This window comes from Chiloscyllium punctatum, chromosome 13, assembly GCF_047496795.1.
Source record: "Chiloscyllium punctatum isolate Juve2018m chromosome 13, sChiPun1.3, whole genome shotgun sequence".
NCBI classification, from domain to species: Eukaryota; Metazoa; Chordata; class Chondrichthyes; order Orectolobiformes; family Hemiscylliidae; genus Chiloscyllium; species Chiloscyllium punctatum.
In genome coordinates, this window is record NC_092751.1 from 103,750,700 (window position 1) to 103,767,510 (window position 16,811).

The following is a 16,811-nucleotide window of genomic DNA, read 5'->3' on the forward strand; positions in this document are numbered from 1 at the left end:
CAATCCATGAAATGGAAACTAATCCTCACCCTGTGGCTCTGATCAATATTGAATGGAGCTCCATTTGTATCCCGGGATGGAGAGAGTTTGTGGAAGATGATTAAGTGGATGGTCAGTTAAAGGAGAGGTTTGATGGATTACCTGGGGCTTTCCTCGTTCTGTGCACGTCCTCTCACATCATTAGGCTGGATCTCCCTGCAGCCCAGTGGCAGTCAGATTACACTTAAAACAGGTTAGCACAGGGACCAACTGTCCAAACCTTTATCCTGTCTCTGTTACCTAGGTTACCAGGTGATTCACGGACCCGGATTGGGTTCATTACATTTGACAACAACGTGAACTTCTACCAGTTGCACAGCAACCTGTCTCGACCCCGCATGATGGTTTTGACTGAGATTAATGGTAAGTTTTTAGTGCAATTGGAGAGTTGGGGGGATGGGGGAATGGGTTGGTGTATATGGTGCCATCGTGGTAAAGTCTTGGGACTATTGATTCAGTGACTTGTGTAGGTGGAGAGACATTGGCCAAGTGGTACTATTGCCTAGACTATTAACCCATTGTCCCTAGTAGTGTTCTGGGGACCTGGGTTTGAATTCTACCATGGCAGATTGTGAAGATTGAATTCAGTTTTTAAAAAAGATGGAATTAAGAACGAACAATGACCACTGCTGATTGTCAGGAAAACCCCATCTGGTTCACTGATGCGCTTAGGGAGGGGAATCTGCCATCCTTACCTGGTCTGGCCTCCATGTGACTCCAGACCCACAGCAATGTGGTTGATTCATAACTGCCCTCTAGGCAATGGTGGTGGGCAATAAATGCTGGCTAGCCAGTGATGCCCTCACCTACGAAAAAATATTTTTAAAAAAAAGACATTCCAGAGTCATATGTTCAAATCCCGCCTCAGTAGATGGTGAAATTTAAATTCACTTAATAAAATCTTGAGCTGTCATGGTGGCCATTTGAGGAGAATCATTTTCACTCAGAGGGTGATGGGTGTCTGGAACTCACTGTCTGTAAGGGTGGGAGAGGCAGAAACCCTCAACATTGAAGAAGCATTTAGATGTGCACTTGCGATGCCAAAGCTCACAAGACTTAATGGGATTAGAATAGTGAGAGGCTTTGATTGGTGTGGACCCAATGGGCTGAAGGGTCTTTGTCTGTTTTAGATTTCTGAATCAATGACAACGATCATCAATTGTTGTAAAAGTCCATCTGGTTTGCCAATGGTCTTTAGGGAAAAACATCTGCCCTCCTTACCTGGTCTGGCCTACGCGTGACTCTAGACTCTCAGCAATGGGATTGAATCTTATCCACCCACACTGAATTCAAGGGTGGTTAGGAAGGGCCATTAGGAAGAGCTCTTGTGGTATCATGGTTACCATTAGAAGACCTGGGTTCAAATCCCACCTGCTCCAGAGGCGTGTCAAGTTAATTGAAAATACCTTCACGGGCAATTAGGGTTGGACTGCAAACACTGGCTTTGTCCACATCCTGTGAAAGAATATAAAAGGAGATTGACAAGCAGTTTGCTTTATTGCATTTAGCCTTATTTCTTAATAATGGACCAGCCTGGCTAAATAGAACCTATTCCCTTGTTGATATTTGAGTATTGCTCTCAATACACTGGGTAACACTGAAAACCAATGCTCTAATAGGCAGGGATCTGCTGACTTTGTCCTCCTCCAGATTGGAAGGTGCTGTTGAAGGAGCCTTAGTGAGCTTCTCTCTGTGTGTGAGTAGCACAAACTGCTGCTGCACTTGGATCAAGAGGAAGCCATTATGTTTCTGATGCTGGATAGAGTTTGCAATGACTGAGCCTTTATAATGATTGCATGATGTTGGGCTTCTTTCAGATATCTTCACTCCAAATGAAGAAACATTGTTGGTGAATCTTCAACAAAGCCGACAGGTAATGTGAATCCCCTTCCAATAAAACTGCTGCAGTTCAGTAAAGTCAGAACCATGCTCCTTCCTCCCCCTCAGTCAAGCCAAGGGCAACCTCGTCCGGTTACAAACCCCAGATGTGTTCCCTGTTTGTGAACAACACTGGGACTGGGCACACACTGGCTACAGGTAATGGATTGAAACAACGTACTTTTCAATAAAGATTAATGATGAGCTGTTTCCTTACCTCTTTATTGTGAAAGCCCTAAACAATAAGGGAGAGATAGCGAAAAACCTGAGACCCGTCAATACATTCTCAATGGTCTTACCCTTATACATCCTTTGATAAATCATGGAAAGCCTGAATCACATTTGTAGAGATGCTCAAAGATTGATATGACTCTGTTCCTTCGCGGCTGTATATGTGAGTGTGACTCTCCCTGGTATATTTGCTCACTAATTCTCCACATTTCTACCACAGCTTGTTGTCGCTCTACTTGAGGAATTCCCGGTTGCGTTCAGAGCCACTCAGAAGACATTGTGTGCATTTGGACCTGCACTGCAGGCTGCTCAGAAACTCCTGAAGTTCAGTGGTGGGCGCATGACTGTATTTCTCACCCAGTTACCCAATGAAGGCTGTGGGTCCTTGCAACCCCGGGAGGATCCCGGTGATAGCACACTGGTAGGTCAAGGTTCTTCTCAGTGATCTGTTACATTAGGGGAGGAACCTTGCTGTTCAGAAAGTGATGGTTCAAAAACTATACAGAATTAGTGTGCAATAGAATGCTCCCCACTTGCCTAGACGAGTGCAGCTCTAATAACACTCAAGAAGCTTGACACCATCCAAGACAAAGCAACCCATGGACAATATTGAATCCTGATGAAGGGTTTATGCCCAAAACATCGATTCTCCTGCTCCTCAGATGCTGCCTGACCTGCTGTGCTTTTCCAGCCCCACACTCTCGACTCTGATCTCCAGCATCTGAGTGGAGATCAACCAGTGTTGTCCCATTGTTTAAGAAAGATAGCAGGGATAATCCAGAAAATTACAGGTCTGTGAGCCTCGCATCAGTGGTCAGGAAGTTATTCAAAAAGATTCTTCGGGACAAGATCTATACGCATTTAGAAGCAAATGGACTTATTAGCGATAGACAGCATGGTTTTGTGCAGGGGAGATAAGACCTCGCGAACTTAATGGAGTTTTTTGAGGAGATGATGACGATAATTGAGGGACAAGTGGTTGATGTTGTCTACATGGACTTCAGTAAAGCCTTGTACCTCTCATGGTACAAAAGGTGAAGCCACATGGTATCAGGGTGAGCTGGCAAGATGGATACAGAACTGGCTTGGGAGACAGAGGGTAGTGGTGGAAGGATGCTTTTCGGAATGAAGGGTTATGACCACAGGGATCAGTGCTGGGATCTCTGCTGTTTGTGATCTACATAAATGATTTGGAGGAAAATGTAGCTGGTCTAATTAGTAAGTTTGCAGTTGATACAAAAATTGGCACTGGAACGTGTCCAGTGGAGATTCACACGGATGATCCCTGGAATGACAGGTCTAGCATATGAGGAACGGCTGAGGATACTAGGATTGTATTCGTTGGAGTTTAGAAGATTAAGGGGAGACTTAATAGAGACGTACAAAATAATACATGGCTTTGAAAAGGTGGATGCTAGAAAATTGTTTCTGTTAGGCGAGGAGACTGGGACCCGTGGACACAGCCTTAGAATTAGAGGGGGTCATTTCAGAACAGAAATGCGGAGACATTTCTTCAGCCAGAGAGTGGTGGGCCTGTGGAATTCATTGCCGCAGAGTGAAGTGGAAGCCTTGACGCTAAATGTCTTCAAGGCCGAGATTGATAGGTTCTTGTTGTCTAGAGGAATTAAGGGCTACGGGGAGAATGCTGGCAAGTGGAGCTGAAATGCGCATCAGCCATGATTGAATGGCGGAGTGGACTCGATGGGCCGAATGGCCTTACTTCCACTCCTAGGTCTTATGGTCTTATGGTAGAGTTGCAGGTAGTGAGGAGGATTGTCAGAGGATTCAATCAGTTGGAGACATTGGCAGAAAGATGACAGATAGATTTTAATCCACACAATTATGTGCGATGTATTTTGGAAGGTCAAGTACAGGTGGAAATTATATGGTGAATGGCAGAACCCTTCAGAGTATCTTGTAGAGAGATCTTGGTGTGCAAGTCCACAGATCACTGAAGGTGGCAGTACAGATAGATAAGGGAGTAAACAGGCCTATGGTGCGCTTGGAGAAAGTGAGGACTGCAGAGCTGGAGATCAGAGTTGAGCGTGTGGCGCTGGAAAAGCACAGCAGGTCAGACAGCATCCGAGGAGCAGGAGAATCGATGTTTCGGGCATAAGCCCTTCCTCATCCTGATGTCCAAAACATTGATTCTCCTGCTCCATGGATGCTGCCTGACCCGCTGCACTCTTGACTATGGCATGCTTGCCTTTAGTGGAAGGGGCATTGAGTAACAGGACAGAAATGTTACACTGCAGCTTTGCAGAACTTCAGTTAGGCCACACTTAGAATATAGTTTTGGTCACCACACTACCAGAAAGATGCAGATGCTTTGAAGACGGTACAAGAAAGGTTTGCCAGGGATTTGCCTGGAATGGGGGATTTTAGCTATGAGGGAAAGTTGGATAGATTGGGTTTGTTTTCATTGGAATGCAGGAGGTTGAGGGGTGACCTAATAGAAGTTTATAGGATTGTAAATGGCATGGGTAGAGTGGAAAATATGTGGCTTTTTCCCAGGGTGGAGGGGTCAATTACTAGGGGTCACAGGTTCAAGGTGTAGGGAGACGAAGTTTAAAAGAGATGTGCGAGGCAAGTTTTTCACACAGAGGGTAGTGAGGGCCTGGAACATGTTGCCAGAGGAGATGGTGGAAGCAGACACAATAGCAGCATTCAAGAAGCACCTGGACAAATACATGAATAGGAAGGGAATAGAGGGATACGGATCCTGCAGGTGAAGACAGTTTTAATTTGGACGAGGAATATATATCTGCATGGGCTGGGAGGGCCGAAGTGCCTCTTCTTGTGTTGTACTGTTCTTTGTTCAGCCCACCTGATTGGCACCACATCCACAACTATCCATTCTCTCCCCCACTGACGCTCAGTAGCAGCAGTATGTACTATCTCCAAGATGTGCTGCAGAAAATCACCAAAGTTACTTAGCACCTTCCAAATCCATGACCGCTTCCATCTAGAAGGACAAGAGCAGCAGGTACATGGAACACCACCTTCAAGTTCCCCTCCAAACCACTCACCATCCTGACTTGGAAAGATTTCAATGTTCCTTCAGTGTCAGTGGGTTAAAATGCTGGAACTCCCTCCATGAGGGCACTGTGAGTCAAACTACAGCACGTGGGCTGCAGCGGTTCAAGAAGGCAGCTCATCACCACCTCCTCATGGGCAACTAGGAACAGGTAATAAATACTGGTCAGCCAGTGATGCCCATATCCCACGGGTGAACAACGTATGCCCCTGGACCAGGTCAGTTGGTCTCATGGCTTATGAACCATTTCCCAACCTCCTCCTTTAACCCTCTGAGTGTACTGGGGGATGGATTGTGGGTTCAAATGACACTATGATAACTGGTGGGATTTAACTTGCATTGATAAAATCTGAAATTGAAAGTATGACAATGAAACTATCCTTGATGCTGTAAAAACACATCTGGTTATTAATATCCTACAGGGAAAGAAATCTCCCTGGTGACTCATGTGACTCTCAGCCCACAGCAAGTTGTTTGATTCTTAGCTGGCTGAAGGAGCCATTTAGTTGAAGGGCAATTAGGGAGGGACAATAAATGCCCATCAGTGCTCACATGCCATGAATGAATAAAATAAATCCTTTTATTCCTTTATCCCCCTGACATTTGTCGTAACATCCCCTTACACAAATCAATACTTTACCTCAACAACTATTTATGACAGTTAATGCCACATTATAGGTAGGTAGAGAGGCTCTTCCTGAATTCCTACTGTACATTATCATTATGTTAAATTTATGATTCTTAGTTTTGCTCTCTGCCACAAATGAAAGCATGTTCTCCACACGAATACTGTCAAACTCCCTAATAATCTTAAACATCTTGATTAAGTCAACCCTCAGCCTTTTCTTCCTGAGAGAACAGAGCTTCAGCTAATCCAATCTTTGTTGATATCTATTTTGTCTCAGCTCTGGTTCAATCCTTTCAAAGCCTTTTGCCTCCTCTCTGGGTGCCTCTGTGATGAAATATTCATCTTAAAATTCCTTTATAAGAATTTCAGATCTGAAGGATTGTGGAAGGATTTATTTCTAGTTCCTCGGAGATACCTGGATTACTTTTTAGAAAGTTAATGAATAGAACCATTGGAACTTCTTTTAACAAAGGATCTCTTGGAAAACACATGGTGCCTGATAATTACTGGTTGTGTTGGTTTGAACATTTTTTCAGGGAAAAGAGCTGACTGTTTTTACAAGTGGGACACTGTTGAAGGTGCAGACTGATACCTGGAGTCCTGCTCATGCTGATCTTCTATGAAAAGCCTTTGATTATTTCCTGACTCATGGCAAAGGCAACGTATCCAGCAGCAATGTGTTCAGTGACATCTGTCTATGTGCGGCAGATTGTCAGACACACAACTATCTGAACACCTTATTGCTTTCAAGAGCTAGAACTTAATGGCTAAAAGTGCTTTTCTTTTACAAGTATGTCACTGCAGAGAAAAATTCCTTTTTCTTTTGCTTTCCTTCGCCTGGTAGATATGTGTATGCTTGTGAGGAGGTTGGGATATCAGGAGGGATAAATATTCATGTCCTCAAATTACAAGCTGTTGTTAATCATCTTTAAATAAATTTTGTTTTATACTGAGCCAATCACTTTGTGTTTATTAAGAAGTCTGGTTAATTTTTAGAAGTGAAATTGTGGGATGTGGGTGTCACTAGCTGGGCCAGCATTCATTGCCCGTCCCGAGTTGCCCTTGAGAAGGTGGGGGTGAGCTGCCTTCTTGAACCGCTGCAGATTACCTGCTGTGGGTTGATCTACAATGCCATTAAGGGGGGGATTCCAGGATTTTGACCCGGTGACAGTGAAGGAATGCTGATATATTTCTAAGTCAGAGTGCTTAGAGTGGCTTGGAGGGGATCTTGTAGGTGTGGTATTCCTGTATATCTACTGGCTTGTCCTTCTAGATGGAAGTGCTGGTGGGTTTGGAAGGTGCTGTTTGAGGGTCTTTTTGAGGATGAATTTCTGCAGTACATCTTGTAGCCAATACACACTGCTGCTACTGAGTGTCAGTGGTGGAGGGAGTGGGATGTTTGTGGATGTGGTGCCAATCAAGCAGGCTGTTTTGTCCCGAATGGTATCAAGCTTCTTGAGTGTGGTTACTTTTATTCTAAGTCTGATGGAAATAAAACACATGATAAGGGTGGCAGAGTGGCTCAGTGGTTAACACTGCTGCCGTGCAGTGCCAGGGACCTGGGTTCGATTCCAGCTTTGGGCACTGTCTGTGTAGAGTTTGCACATTCTCCCTGTGTCTGTGTGGGTTTTCTCTGGGTGCTCCGGTTTCCTCCCACAGTCCAAAGATATGCAGGTTAGGTGAATTGGCCACGCTATAATTGCCCATAGTGATAGGTGCATGAGTAGGGGAATGGGTCTGGGTGGGCTATTCTTTGGAGGGTCAGTGTGGACTTGTTGGACTTGAAGGGCCTGTTTCCGCAATGTAGGGAAGCTAATCATATCGTGAACCAGGTAATACAATTACATTAATGTAGTGACCTGTGGTGTAGAGAGACTGGAGAAGGACAGTGCACTCATTCTATCTTCATCAGAACATTTACAGGGTTTTTGTCCATCTCATGATACAAAGATCATTGTCAATGCAATGGCCCTCCAGTGCTTGTTTTGCCCTATAAACCTGTTCAATGGCTTTAGTTGTGAGATGTTAGTGTTGTTCCCTTTCTCACAGTGAACCTTCCAACCCTTGTTATTCCTAACCTGGAAGTGCCTCCTCTCACAACCTTTCAAAGTCTGAGTGTTCAGTATTAATTGAAAAACACAGAAAAAAAATCTTTGGGGTCTGATTACAAAGCGTTCAAACTTAAGTTGGCTTAATTCTCTTCGTTTCTCTCTCCACAAGGGAGCTAAGCATCTTGGTCCAGCTACTGATTTCTATAAGGTGCTGTCAATGGAATTCTGTGGCCAGCAGATAGGAGTGGACTTATTCTTGTTGAATCAGCAACACATTGACCTTGCTTCCTTAGGTGAGTGTTTGAGGTAATCGCAAGAACCAGCACAACAGCAACTTTTTGTGTCCATTTCACATCAAACATAATGGAATAGTCCAAGGCGCTTTACAAGTCACTCATTGGGTTACCTTTTTAAAGCACTTTACAGCAACAAAAAAGGCCATTTGGCTCTTTGATGTCCAATCAGTTTTTTATTTAAAAATCATTCATTGGATGTGAGCATCACTGGCTGGTCCAGCATTTATTCTTAGTTGCTCTTGAGAAGACAGAGGTCATCTACCTTCTTGAACCACTGCAGTCCATTTTACGTTGGTAGACCCATAGTGCTGGTTTGGAGGAACTTCCAGGATTTAGACCCAGCAACAGTGAAGGAACTATCCCTGTTCTGACTTAAAGCCCTGCACATTCTTCCACTTTAAGTACCAACCATTTGCTATTGAATCTGCTTTCACCAGCCTCTTAGACATAATCAGAAGATATTGTGGTAATTTATTCAGCATTTGGTTCAATTGACAAAAATCCATTTAGTCTGAATAGCTTGAGCATATTAAAAGCGATACAAGTGGTTGTTTGTGTGTTTAGAATATGGCAGTGATTTAGTTACATTGCAAAACACCGATGTGCAAAGTTTCAGAGACTTGTCTCTCTATCTGCTAAGAAAGAAGGAATAATTTGTGTTTACACATAGATTTTCATGACTTCAGGACGTTTCCAAGTGCTAATTAGGTATTCTTGAAGTACACGTCACTGTTGTGATGTTGGAGACATGGCAGTTAATAAGAACATCACAATCTCCTAGCAACAGCAATGGGAAAATATCAAGTATTATCACTGAGTCTGGAGGTGTGCAATCCCTCTCTTCTTTGAGTCCCACAACTATACTAGAGTCATAAAGGACTACAGCACAGAGTCTGTGCTGGCCAAACCCAACCCCCTTACTATTCTCATCCCATTTTCTAGTACTTAGCATTGCACATGCACATCAAAATAGTTATAGAGTCATACAGCACGGAAATAGACCCTTTAGCCCAACTCACCTGCATGAGAATTTCTACTTAAACTTGGCACAACATAAATTTAAATGCTTTAACTAGTTACTGTTATGACCAGTTTTCTACTTGACTCATGTTGGGTTTTGAATAAATAGATCCCCCAGCCGGATTTCTTTCATAAATAACAAATTATGGAAACAGAAGTTACTTGGCTCGGATGTAATGCTGATTAACACAGTTTGAAATATGATCATATAAATATTTACCCTTCTGAAGAATCCAAGGCAAACACACATGTCAATTAAAGAAAAGAACTTTCTCACAGAGATTAATTCTGATTTTTTTTAAAAATTGGCCAATGGTTGTTAGTTTTTTTGACAGAAAATGCCATAATGGTGTGAAAAGGTTAAGCTGACTTTCCTGGCACATATAACCTTGTGTCATTAAACATAGGCAGTTGTCATAGGGACCTTTCAATATAGTTTATTCAGGAACTAGAGTCATAGAGATGTGCAGTGTGGAAACAGACTCTTTGGTCCAACCTGTCCACGCTGACCAGATATCCCAACCCAATCTAGTCCCACATACCAGCACCCGGCCCATATCCCTCCAAACCCTTCCTATTCATATACCCATCCAGATGCCTTTTAAATGTTGCAATTGTACCAGCCTCCACCACTTCCTCTGGCAGCTCATTCCATACCTGTACCACCCTCTTTATGAAAATGTTGCCCCTTAGGTCTCTTTTATATCTTTCCCCTCTCACCCTAAGCCTATGCCCTTGAGTTCTGGACTTTGTCTATTTATCCTATCCATACCCCTCATGATTTTGTAAACCTCTATAAGGTCATCCCTCAGCCTCCAGGGAAAACATTCCTAACCTGTTCAGCCTCTCCCTATAGCTCAAATCCTTCAACCCTGGCAACATCCTTGTAAATCTTTCCTGAACCTTTCAAGTTTCACAACATTTATCCGATAGGAAGGAGAGCAGAATTGCACGCAATATTCCAACAGTGGCCTAACCAATGTCCTGTATAGTTGCAACATGACCTTCCAACTCCTGTATTCAATACTCTGACCAATAAAGGAAAGCATACCAAATGCCTTCTTCACTATCCTATCTACCTGCGACTCCACTTTCAAGGAGCTGTGAATTATCAGGAACTCAAGACTTTTCCAGAGAACAACTGCGTCATTTTTTCAAATCTCACACAGGACTGTTCAATATGGTTTTATTGTAAAAGACAGGGGATTTGCTGTGTGTCATAGCAGTTTCTGTACCAAATGTACTCCCAACAATATCCAAAACAATGCCATAAACCCAGACATGTGATTTCCAGCAAATAAGTCCAAGCAATTGCAGGGAAGTGATGGTATAGTGGTAATGTTACTATTGTTAGGAGAAAGTGAGGACTGCAGATGCTGGAGGTCAGAGTTGAGAGTCTGGTGCTGGAAAAGCACAGCAGATCAGGCCGCATCTGAGGAGCAGGAGAGTAGATGCCCACAAATGAAACTGCATTTGAACATTATTTCAATGAGCCACCACACAGTACAGCACAGAGGAACTAAGCAGAGCAGAGGAAAATCACTGATACAGTACTCAAAAAGAACGGCTACCCAATGAATACAGTCCACCGATTTCTCAGCGACAAACCCCAATAACAGACAAAACACGTCCAGAAACCCTAGCCACTCTCCCGTACATCAAAGACATCTCAGAAATGACTACCAGACTACTCAGACCTCTTGGCATCATGGTAGTCCATAAATCCACCAACACACTAAAACAGCAGCTAATGAACTTGAAAGACCCAATACAGACAACAAGCAAAATTAATGTCATTTACAAAATACCATGCAAGAACTGTAACAAACACTACATTAGACAAACAGGCAGAAAACTTGGATACATGAACATCAACTAGCCACAAAACAACATGACCCTCTCTCACTAGTATCCTTATATACAGTTAAGGAAGGACACCACTTTGACTGGGACAACACATCCATCTTAGGACAAGCCAAACAGAGACATGCATGAGAATTCCTAGAAGCATGGCATTCCAACCTGATATGTGGTCTCCTCTACATCGGGGAGACAGGTCTCCAACTTGCAGGTCATTTCAGATAACATCTCTGGGACACCTGCATCAACCAACCCCACCACCCCATGGCTGAACATTGTAACTCCCCCTCCCACTCCACCAATGTCCTGGGCCTCCTCCATTGCCAAACCCTAACCACCTGATGCCTGGAGGATGAACACCTCAACTTCTGCCTTAGAACACTGCAACCACACGGGATCAATGTGGATTTCACCAGTTTCTTCATTTCCTCTCCCCCCACCTTATCCCAGGCCGAAGCCTCCAACTTGGCAACTTAACCTATCCTGCCTGTCCATCTTCCTTCCTTCCCACCCATCTGCTCTACCCTCTCCTCCGACCTATCATTTCCGCCCCCACCTTCATCTACCTATTGCATTCCCAGCTGCCTTCCACCCAGCCCCAACACCCCCCTTCTCATTTATCTCTCAGCCCCCCTGGCCCACAAGGCTCATTCCTGATGAAGGGCTTGTGCCCAAAATGTCAACTCTCCTGCTCCTCGGATGTTGGCTGACTGGCTGTGCTTTTCCAGCACCACACACTTGTCCCCAGGCTATTGTTGTAGAGCTGTAGGTTTGAATCACACCATAGAATACAGTAAAATTTGAGTTAATAAACTATAAATTTAAAAGTTAGTCTAATGATGAGTATGTAACCATTTCAATCCTTGTAAAAGTGTGTCTGGTTCATGGTGATACTTCGGGGAAGGAAATCTGGCTTCCATATGACGACAAACCCACAACAATCTGGTCAGCTCTTAATAGCCCTCTGAAATGGCCTTGAGAGCCAATCAGTTCAAGGGCAAGTAGAGATGGGCAGTGATTACCAACATTTCCATGCATGCCAACATATGTTACTTCCAAGAAATGTTTAAAATAAAGTCCCAGTGTCCTTTGGGTGACCCCTTTAACATTGGGACTGCACTCCAGGATCTCATTAGCAGCGAAATCTCTCAAATATGTTGAAGTAAAGAGTGATGGATACCTAACAACAAATACTTAAAAATAAAACCGAGTCTATATCAATTAAGAGAAAAAAATGTTAAACAACTTCAAGAAAATTTAAAATTGGGCTTTATATTGCATAGTCTGAAAAAAGTCGGCGGTGAGCTGGAGGAGTCAATGATAATTGGTGTTAGAGACATATCTTTTTTTTAAAACAAAAACAGTCCAGGTATCTCTTCATTACTTCAAATGAACCATTGTCCACAATCCTTTAAGCATAGAGCCTAAGAAGTATCCATCTATTTTAGTGATTGGCCGAAAGATAAATATTGCTTTGGACACTGGGTCTAAGATTCCTGGTCTTCACAAATGATGCCACAGGCTCTTTGCTATTCAGCTGAGACTGTGGGAGTGTCATGGAGTCATAGAGTTATATAGCACAGAAACAGACCCCTCGGTCCAACCCATTCATGCTGACCAGATATCCCAAACTGACTTCATCCCATTTATAGAGTCTTAGAAATGTACAGCATGGAAACAGACCCTTCGGTCCAACCTGTCCATGCCGACCAGATATCCCAACCCAATCTAGTCCCACCTGCCAGCACCCGGCCCATATCCCTCTAAATCGTGTTCACTTCTGAGGAAGAATCACTGGACCCGAAAGGTTAACTCTGATTTCTCTCGATAGATGCTGCCAGACTTGCTGAGCTTTTCCGGTAATTTCTGTTTTTGTTTGTTCTAAACACTTTACGTACCTATCCAGATGCCCCTTAAATGTAGTAATTGTAGCCATCTCCACCACTTGCTGTAGCAACTCATTCCATACACGCACCACCCTCTGCATGAAAAGGTTACCTCTCAGGTCCCTTTTAAATCTATTACCCTATGCCCTCTAATTGTGGACTCCCCTGCCCTAGGATAAAGTCCTTGGCTATTTACCCTATCCATGCCTCTCGTGATTTTATAAATCTCTTTTGGCTTTTTGGGATTATTTGGGAAAACTTGGTCTTTTATTGCTTGTTAGTTTTGTACATTCCACTGAGATGAGTGAGGTGGTGACAAACCCACTCAGAATTTGGAGACACAGGTCAAGTGAGTTGATTAAATAAACAAAGTTAGTCAAGAGGTTGCTAACTTTCTGGCTTTTTTATTTTATTCATTCATGGGATTTAGTATTGTTGGCATTTATTGCCCAATGCTAATTGCTCAGAGGGCAGTTAAAAGCCAGCTACATTGTTGTGGTCTGGAGTCACATGTAGGCCAGACCAAGATGGCAGGTTTCTCTCCCTGAAAGACATGAGTGAACCAGGTGGATTTTTCTAACAATCAACAATGGTTTCATGCTTATCATTAGACTCTTTTTTTTCCAGACTTTTTATTGAATTCCAATTTTGTTATCGGCCCTGGTGGAATTTGAAACATTTCAGGTCCCCAGACGTGAGCTTGGTGTATGAATTAATGGTAGGCTGATGGGGTGCGAATGAGTGACAGAAAGAGAGGGTGTAAGATAGAGAGAATATATATATATATATTTAGAAAAGTATTTATTCATCCATTTCAATTTCAAACTGTGTACTTTTTGCAGTTTGCCTTCCCAGGTACACTTGTGGCTATGTGTATTCTTACCCAGCATTCCACCATATCCACAGCTCGGCTCTGGTTGAGAAGCTCCAGGAAGAATTCCGAATTCACCTGACCCGCTCCATCGGATATGAGGGGCTGCTGAGGATCCGATACACACAGGGTGAGAGTGAGGGACAGACACACACGGGGAGAGAATGAGGGTCTGATACACACAGGGTGAGAGTGAGGGACAGACACACACGGGGAGAGAGTGAGGGTCCGATACACACAGGGTGAGAGTGAGGGACAGACACACACGGGGAGAGAATGAGGGTCTGATACACACAGGGTGAGAGTGAGGGACAGACACACACGGGGAGAGAGTGAGGGTCCGATACACACAGGGTGAGAGTGAGGGACAGACACACACGGGGAGAGAATGAGGGTCTGATACACACAGGGTGAGAGTGAGGGACAGACACACACGGGGAGAGAGTGAGGGTCCGATACACACACGGTGAGAGTGAGGGACAGACACACACGGGGAGAGAGTGAGGGTCCGATACACACAGGGTGAGAGTGAGGGATAGACACACACGGGGAGAGAGTGAGGGTCCGATACACACACGGTGAGAGTGAGGGACAGACACACACGGGGAGAGAGTGAGGGTCCGATACACACAGGGAGCAGAGAGTGAGGGACAGACACACACGGGGAGAGAGTGAGGGTCCGATACACACAGGGAGCAGAGAGTGAGGGACAGACACACACGGGGAGAGAGTGAGGGTCCGATACACACAGGGAGCAGAGAGTGAGGGACAGACACACACGGGGAGAGAGTGAGGGTCCGATACACACAGGGAGCAGAGAGTGAGGGACAGACACACACGGGGAGAGAGTGAGGGTCCGATACACACAGGGAGCAGAGAGTGAGGGACAGACACACACGGGGAGAGAGTGAGGGTCCGATACACACAGGGTGAGAGTGAGGGACAGACACACACGGGGAGAGAGTGAGGGTCCGATACACACAGGGTGAGAGTGAGGGACAGACACACACGGGGAGAGAGTGAGGGTCCGATACACACAGGGTGAGAGTGAGGGACAGACACACACGGGGAGAGAATGAGGGTCTGATACACACAGGGTGAGAGTGAGGGACAGACACACACGGGGAGAGAGTGAGGGTCCGATACACACACGGTGAGAGTGAGGGACAGACACACACGGGGAGAGAGTGAGGGTCCAATACACACAGGGTGAGAGTGAGGGACAGACACACACGGGGAGAGAGTGAGGGTCCGATACACACAGGGAGCAGAGAGTGAGGGATAGACACACACGGGGAGAGAGTGAGGGTCCGATACACACAGGGAGCAGAGAGTGAGGGACAGACACACACGGGGAGAGAGTGAGGGTCCGATACACACAGGGAGCAGAGAGTGAGGGATAGACACACACGGGGAGAGAGTGAGGGTCCGATACACACAGGGAGAGGAGAGTGAGGGTCCGATCCACACAGGGAGCAGAGAGTGAGGGACAGACACACACGGGGAGAGAGTGAGGGTCCGATACACACAGGGAGCAGAGAGTGAGGGATAGACACACACGGGGAGAGAGTGAGGGTCCGATACACACAGGGAGCAGAGAGTGAGGGACAGACACACACGGGGAGAGAGTGAGGGTCCGATACACACAGGGTGAGAGTGAGGGACAGACACACACGGGGAGAGAGTGAGGGTCCGATACACACAGGGAGCAGAGAGTGAGGGATAGACACACACGGGGAGAGAGTGAGGGTCCGATACACACAGGGAGCAGAGAGTGAGGGACAGACACACACGGGGAGAGAGTGAGGGTCCGATACACACAGGGAGCAGAGAGTGAGGGACAGACACACACGGGGAGAGAGTGAGGGTCCGATACACACAGGGTGAGAGTGAGGGACAGACACACACGGGGAGAGAGTGAGGGTCCGATACACACAGGGTGAGAGTGAGGGACAGACACACACGGGGAGAGAATGAGGGTCTGATACACACAGGGTGAGAGTGAGGGACAGACACACACGGGGAGAGAGTGAGGGTCCGATACACACAGGGTGAGAGTGAGGGACAGACACACACGGGGAGAGAGTGAGGGTCTGATCCAAACAGGGAGCAGAGAGTGAGGGTCAGACACACACAGGGAGCAGAGAGTGAGGGTCCGATACACACAGGGAACAGAGAGTGAGGGTCCGATACACACAGGGAGCAGAGAGTGAGGGTCCGATACACACAGGGAACAGAGAGTGAGGGTCCGATACACACAGGGAGCAGAGAGTGAGGGTCCGATACACACAGGGAGCAGAGAGTGAGGGTCCGATAACACAGGGAACAGAGAGTGAGGGTCCGATACACACAGGGAACAGAGAGTGAGGGTCCGATACACACAGGGAGCAGAGAGTGAGGGTCCGATACACACAGGGAGCAGAGAGTGACGGTCTGATACACACAGGGAACAGAGAGTGAGGGTCCGATACACACAGGGAGCAGAGAGTGAGGGTCCGATACACACAGGGAACAGAGAGTGAGGGTCCGATACACACAGGGAGCAGAGATTGGGGGTCTGATACACACAGGGAGCAGAGAGTGAAGGACAGGCACACACAGGGAGAGAGTGAGGGTTCGATACACACAGGGAACAGAGAGTGAGGGTCCGATACAAACAGAGAGCAGAGAGTGAGAGTCAGACACACACAGGGAGCAGAGAGTGAAGATCCGATACACGCAGGAAACAGAGAGTGAGGGTCCGATACACACAGGGAACAGAGAGTGAGGGTCCGATACACACAGGGAACAGAGAGTGAGGGTCCGATACACACAGGGAGCAGAGAGTGAGGGTCAGACACACACAGGGAGCAGAGAGTGAGGGTCCGATACACACAGGAGGAGAGAGTGAGGGACAGACATACACAGGGAGCAGAGAGTGAGGGTCCGATATACAGAGGGAGCAGAGATTGAGGGTCTGATACACACAGGGAGCAGAGAGTGAGGGTCCGATACACACAGGGAGCAGAGAGTGA

General features: G+C 45.8%; 1 protein-coding gene across 4 annotated transcripts in view; it reads left to right on the plus strand.

Moving 5' to 3' along the window:
* The window catches only part of LOC140484740 (protein transport protein Sec24A-like), a 68,904-nt gene that overhangs the window by 25,414 nt on the left and 26,679 nt on the right, over window positions 1-16,811 (plus strand). For 3 of the 4 annotated variants that reach the window (XM_072583532.1, XM_072583533.1, XM_072583535.1), the window contains exons 8-12: window positions 284-402; window positions 1,857-1,912; window positions 2,369-2,569; window positions 8,034-8,157; window positions 13,769-13,927. In XM_072583532.1, coding sequence (XP_072439633.1) covers window positions 284-402; window positions 1,857-1,912; window positions 2,369-2,569; window positions 8,034-8,157; window positions 13,769-13,927 — 659 coding nt within the window. The remainder of the gene's footprint in view (window positions 1-283; window positions 403-1,856; window positions 1,913-2,368; window positions 2,570-8,033; window positions 8,158-13,768; window positions 13,928-16,811) is intronic. The other variant, XM_072583536.1, reaches the window with a different exon arrangement.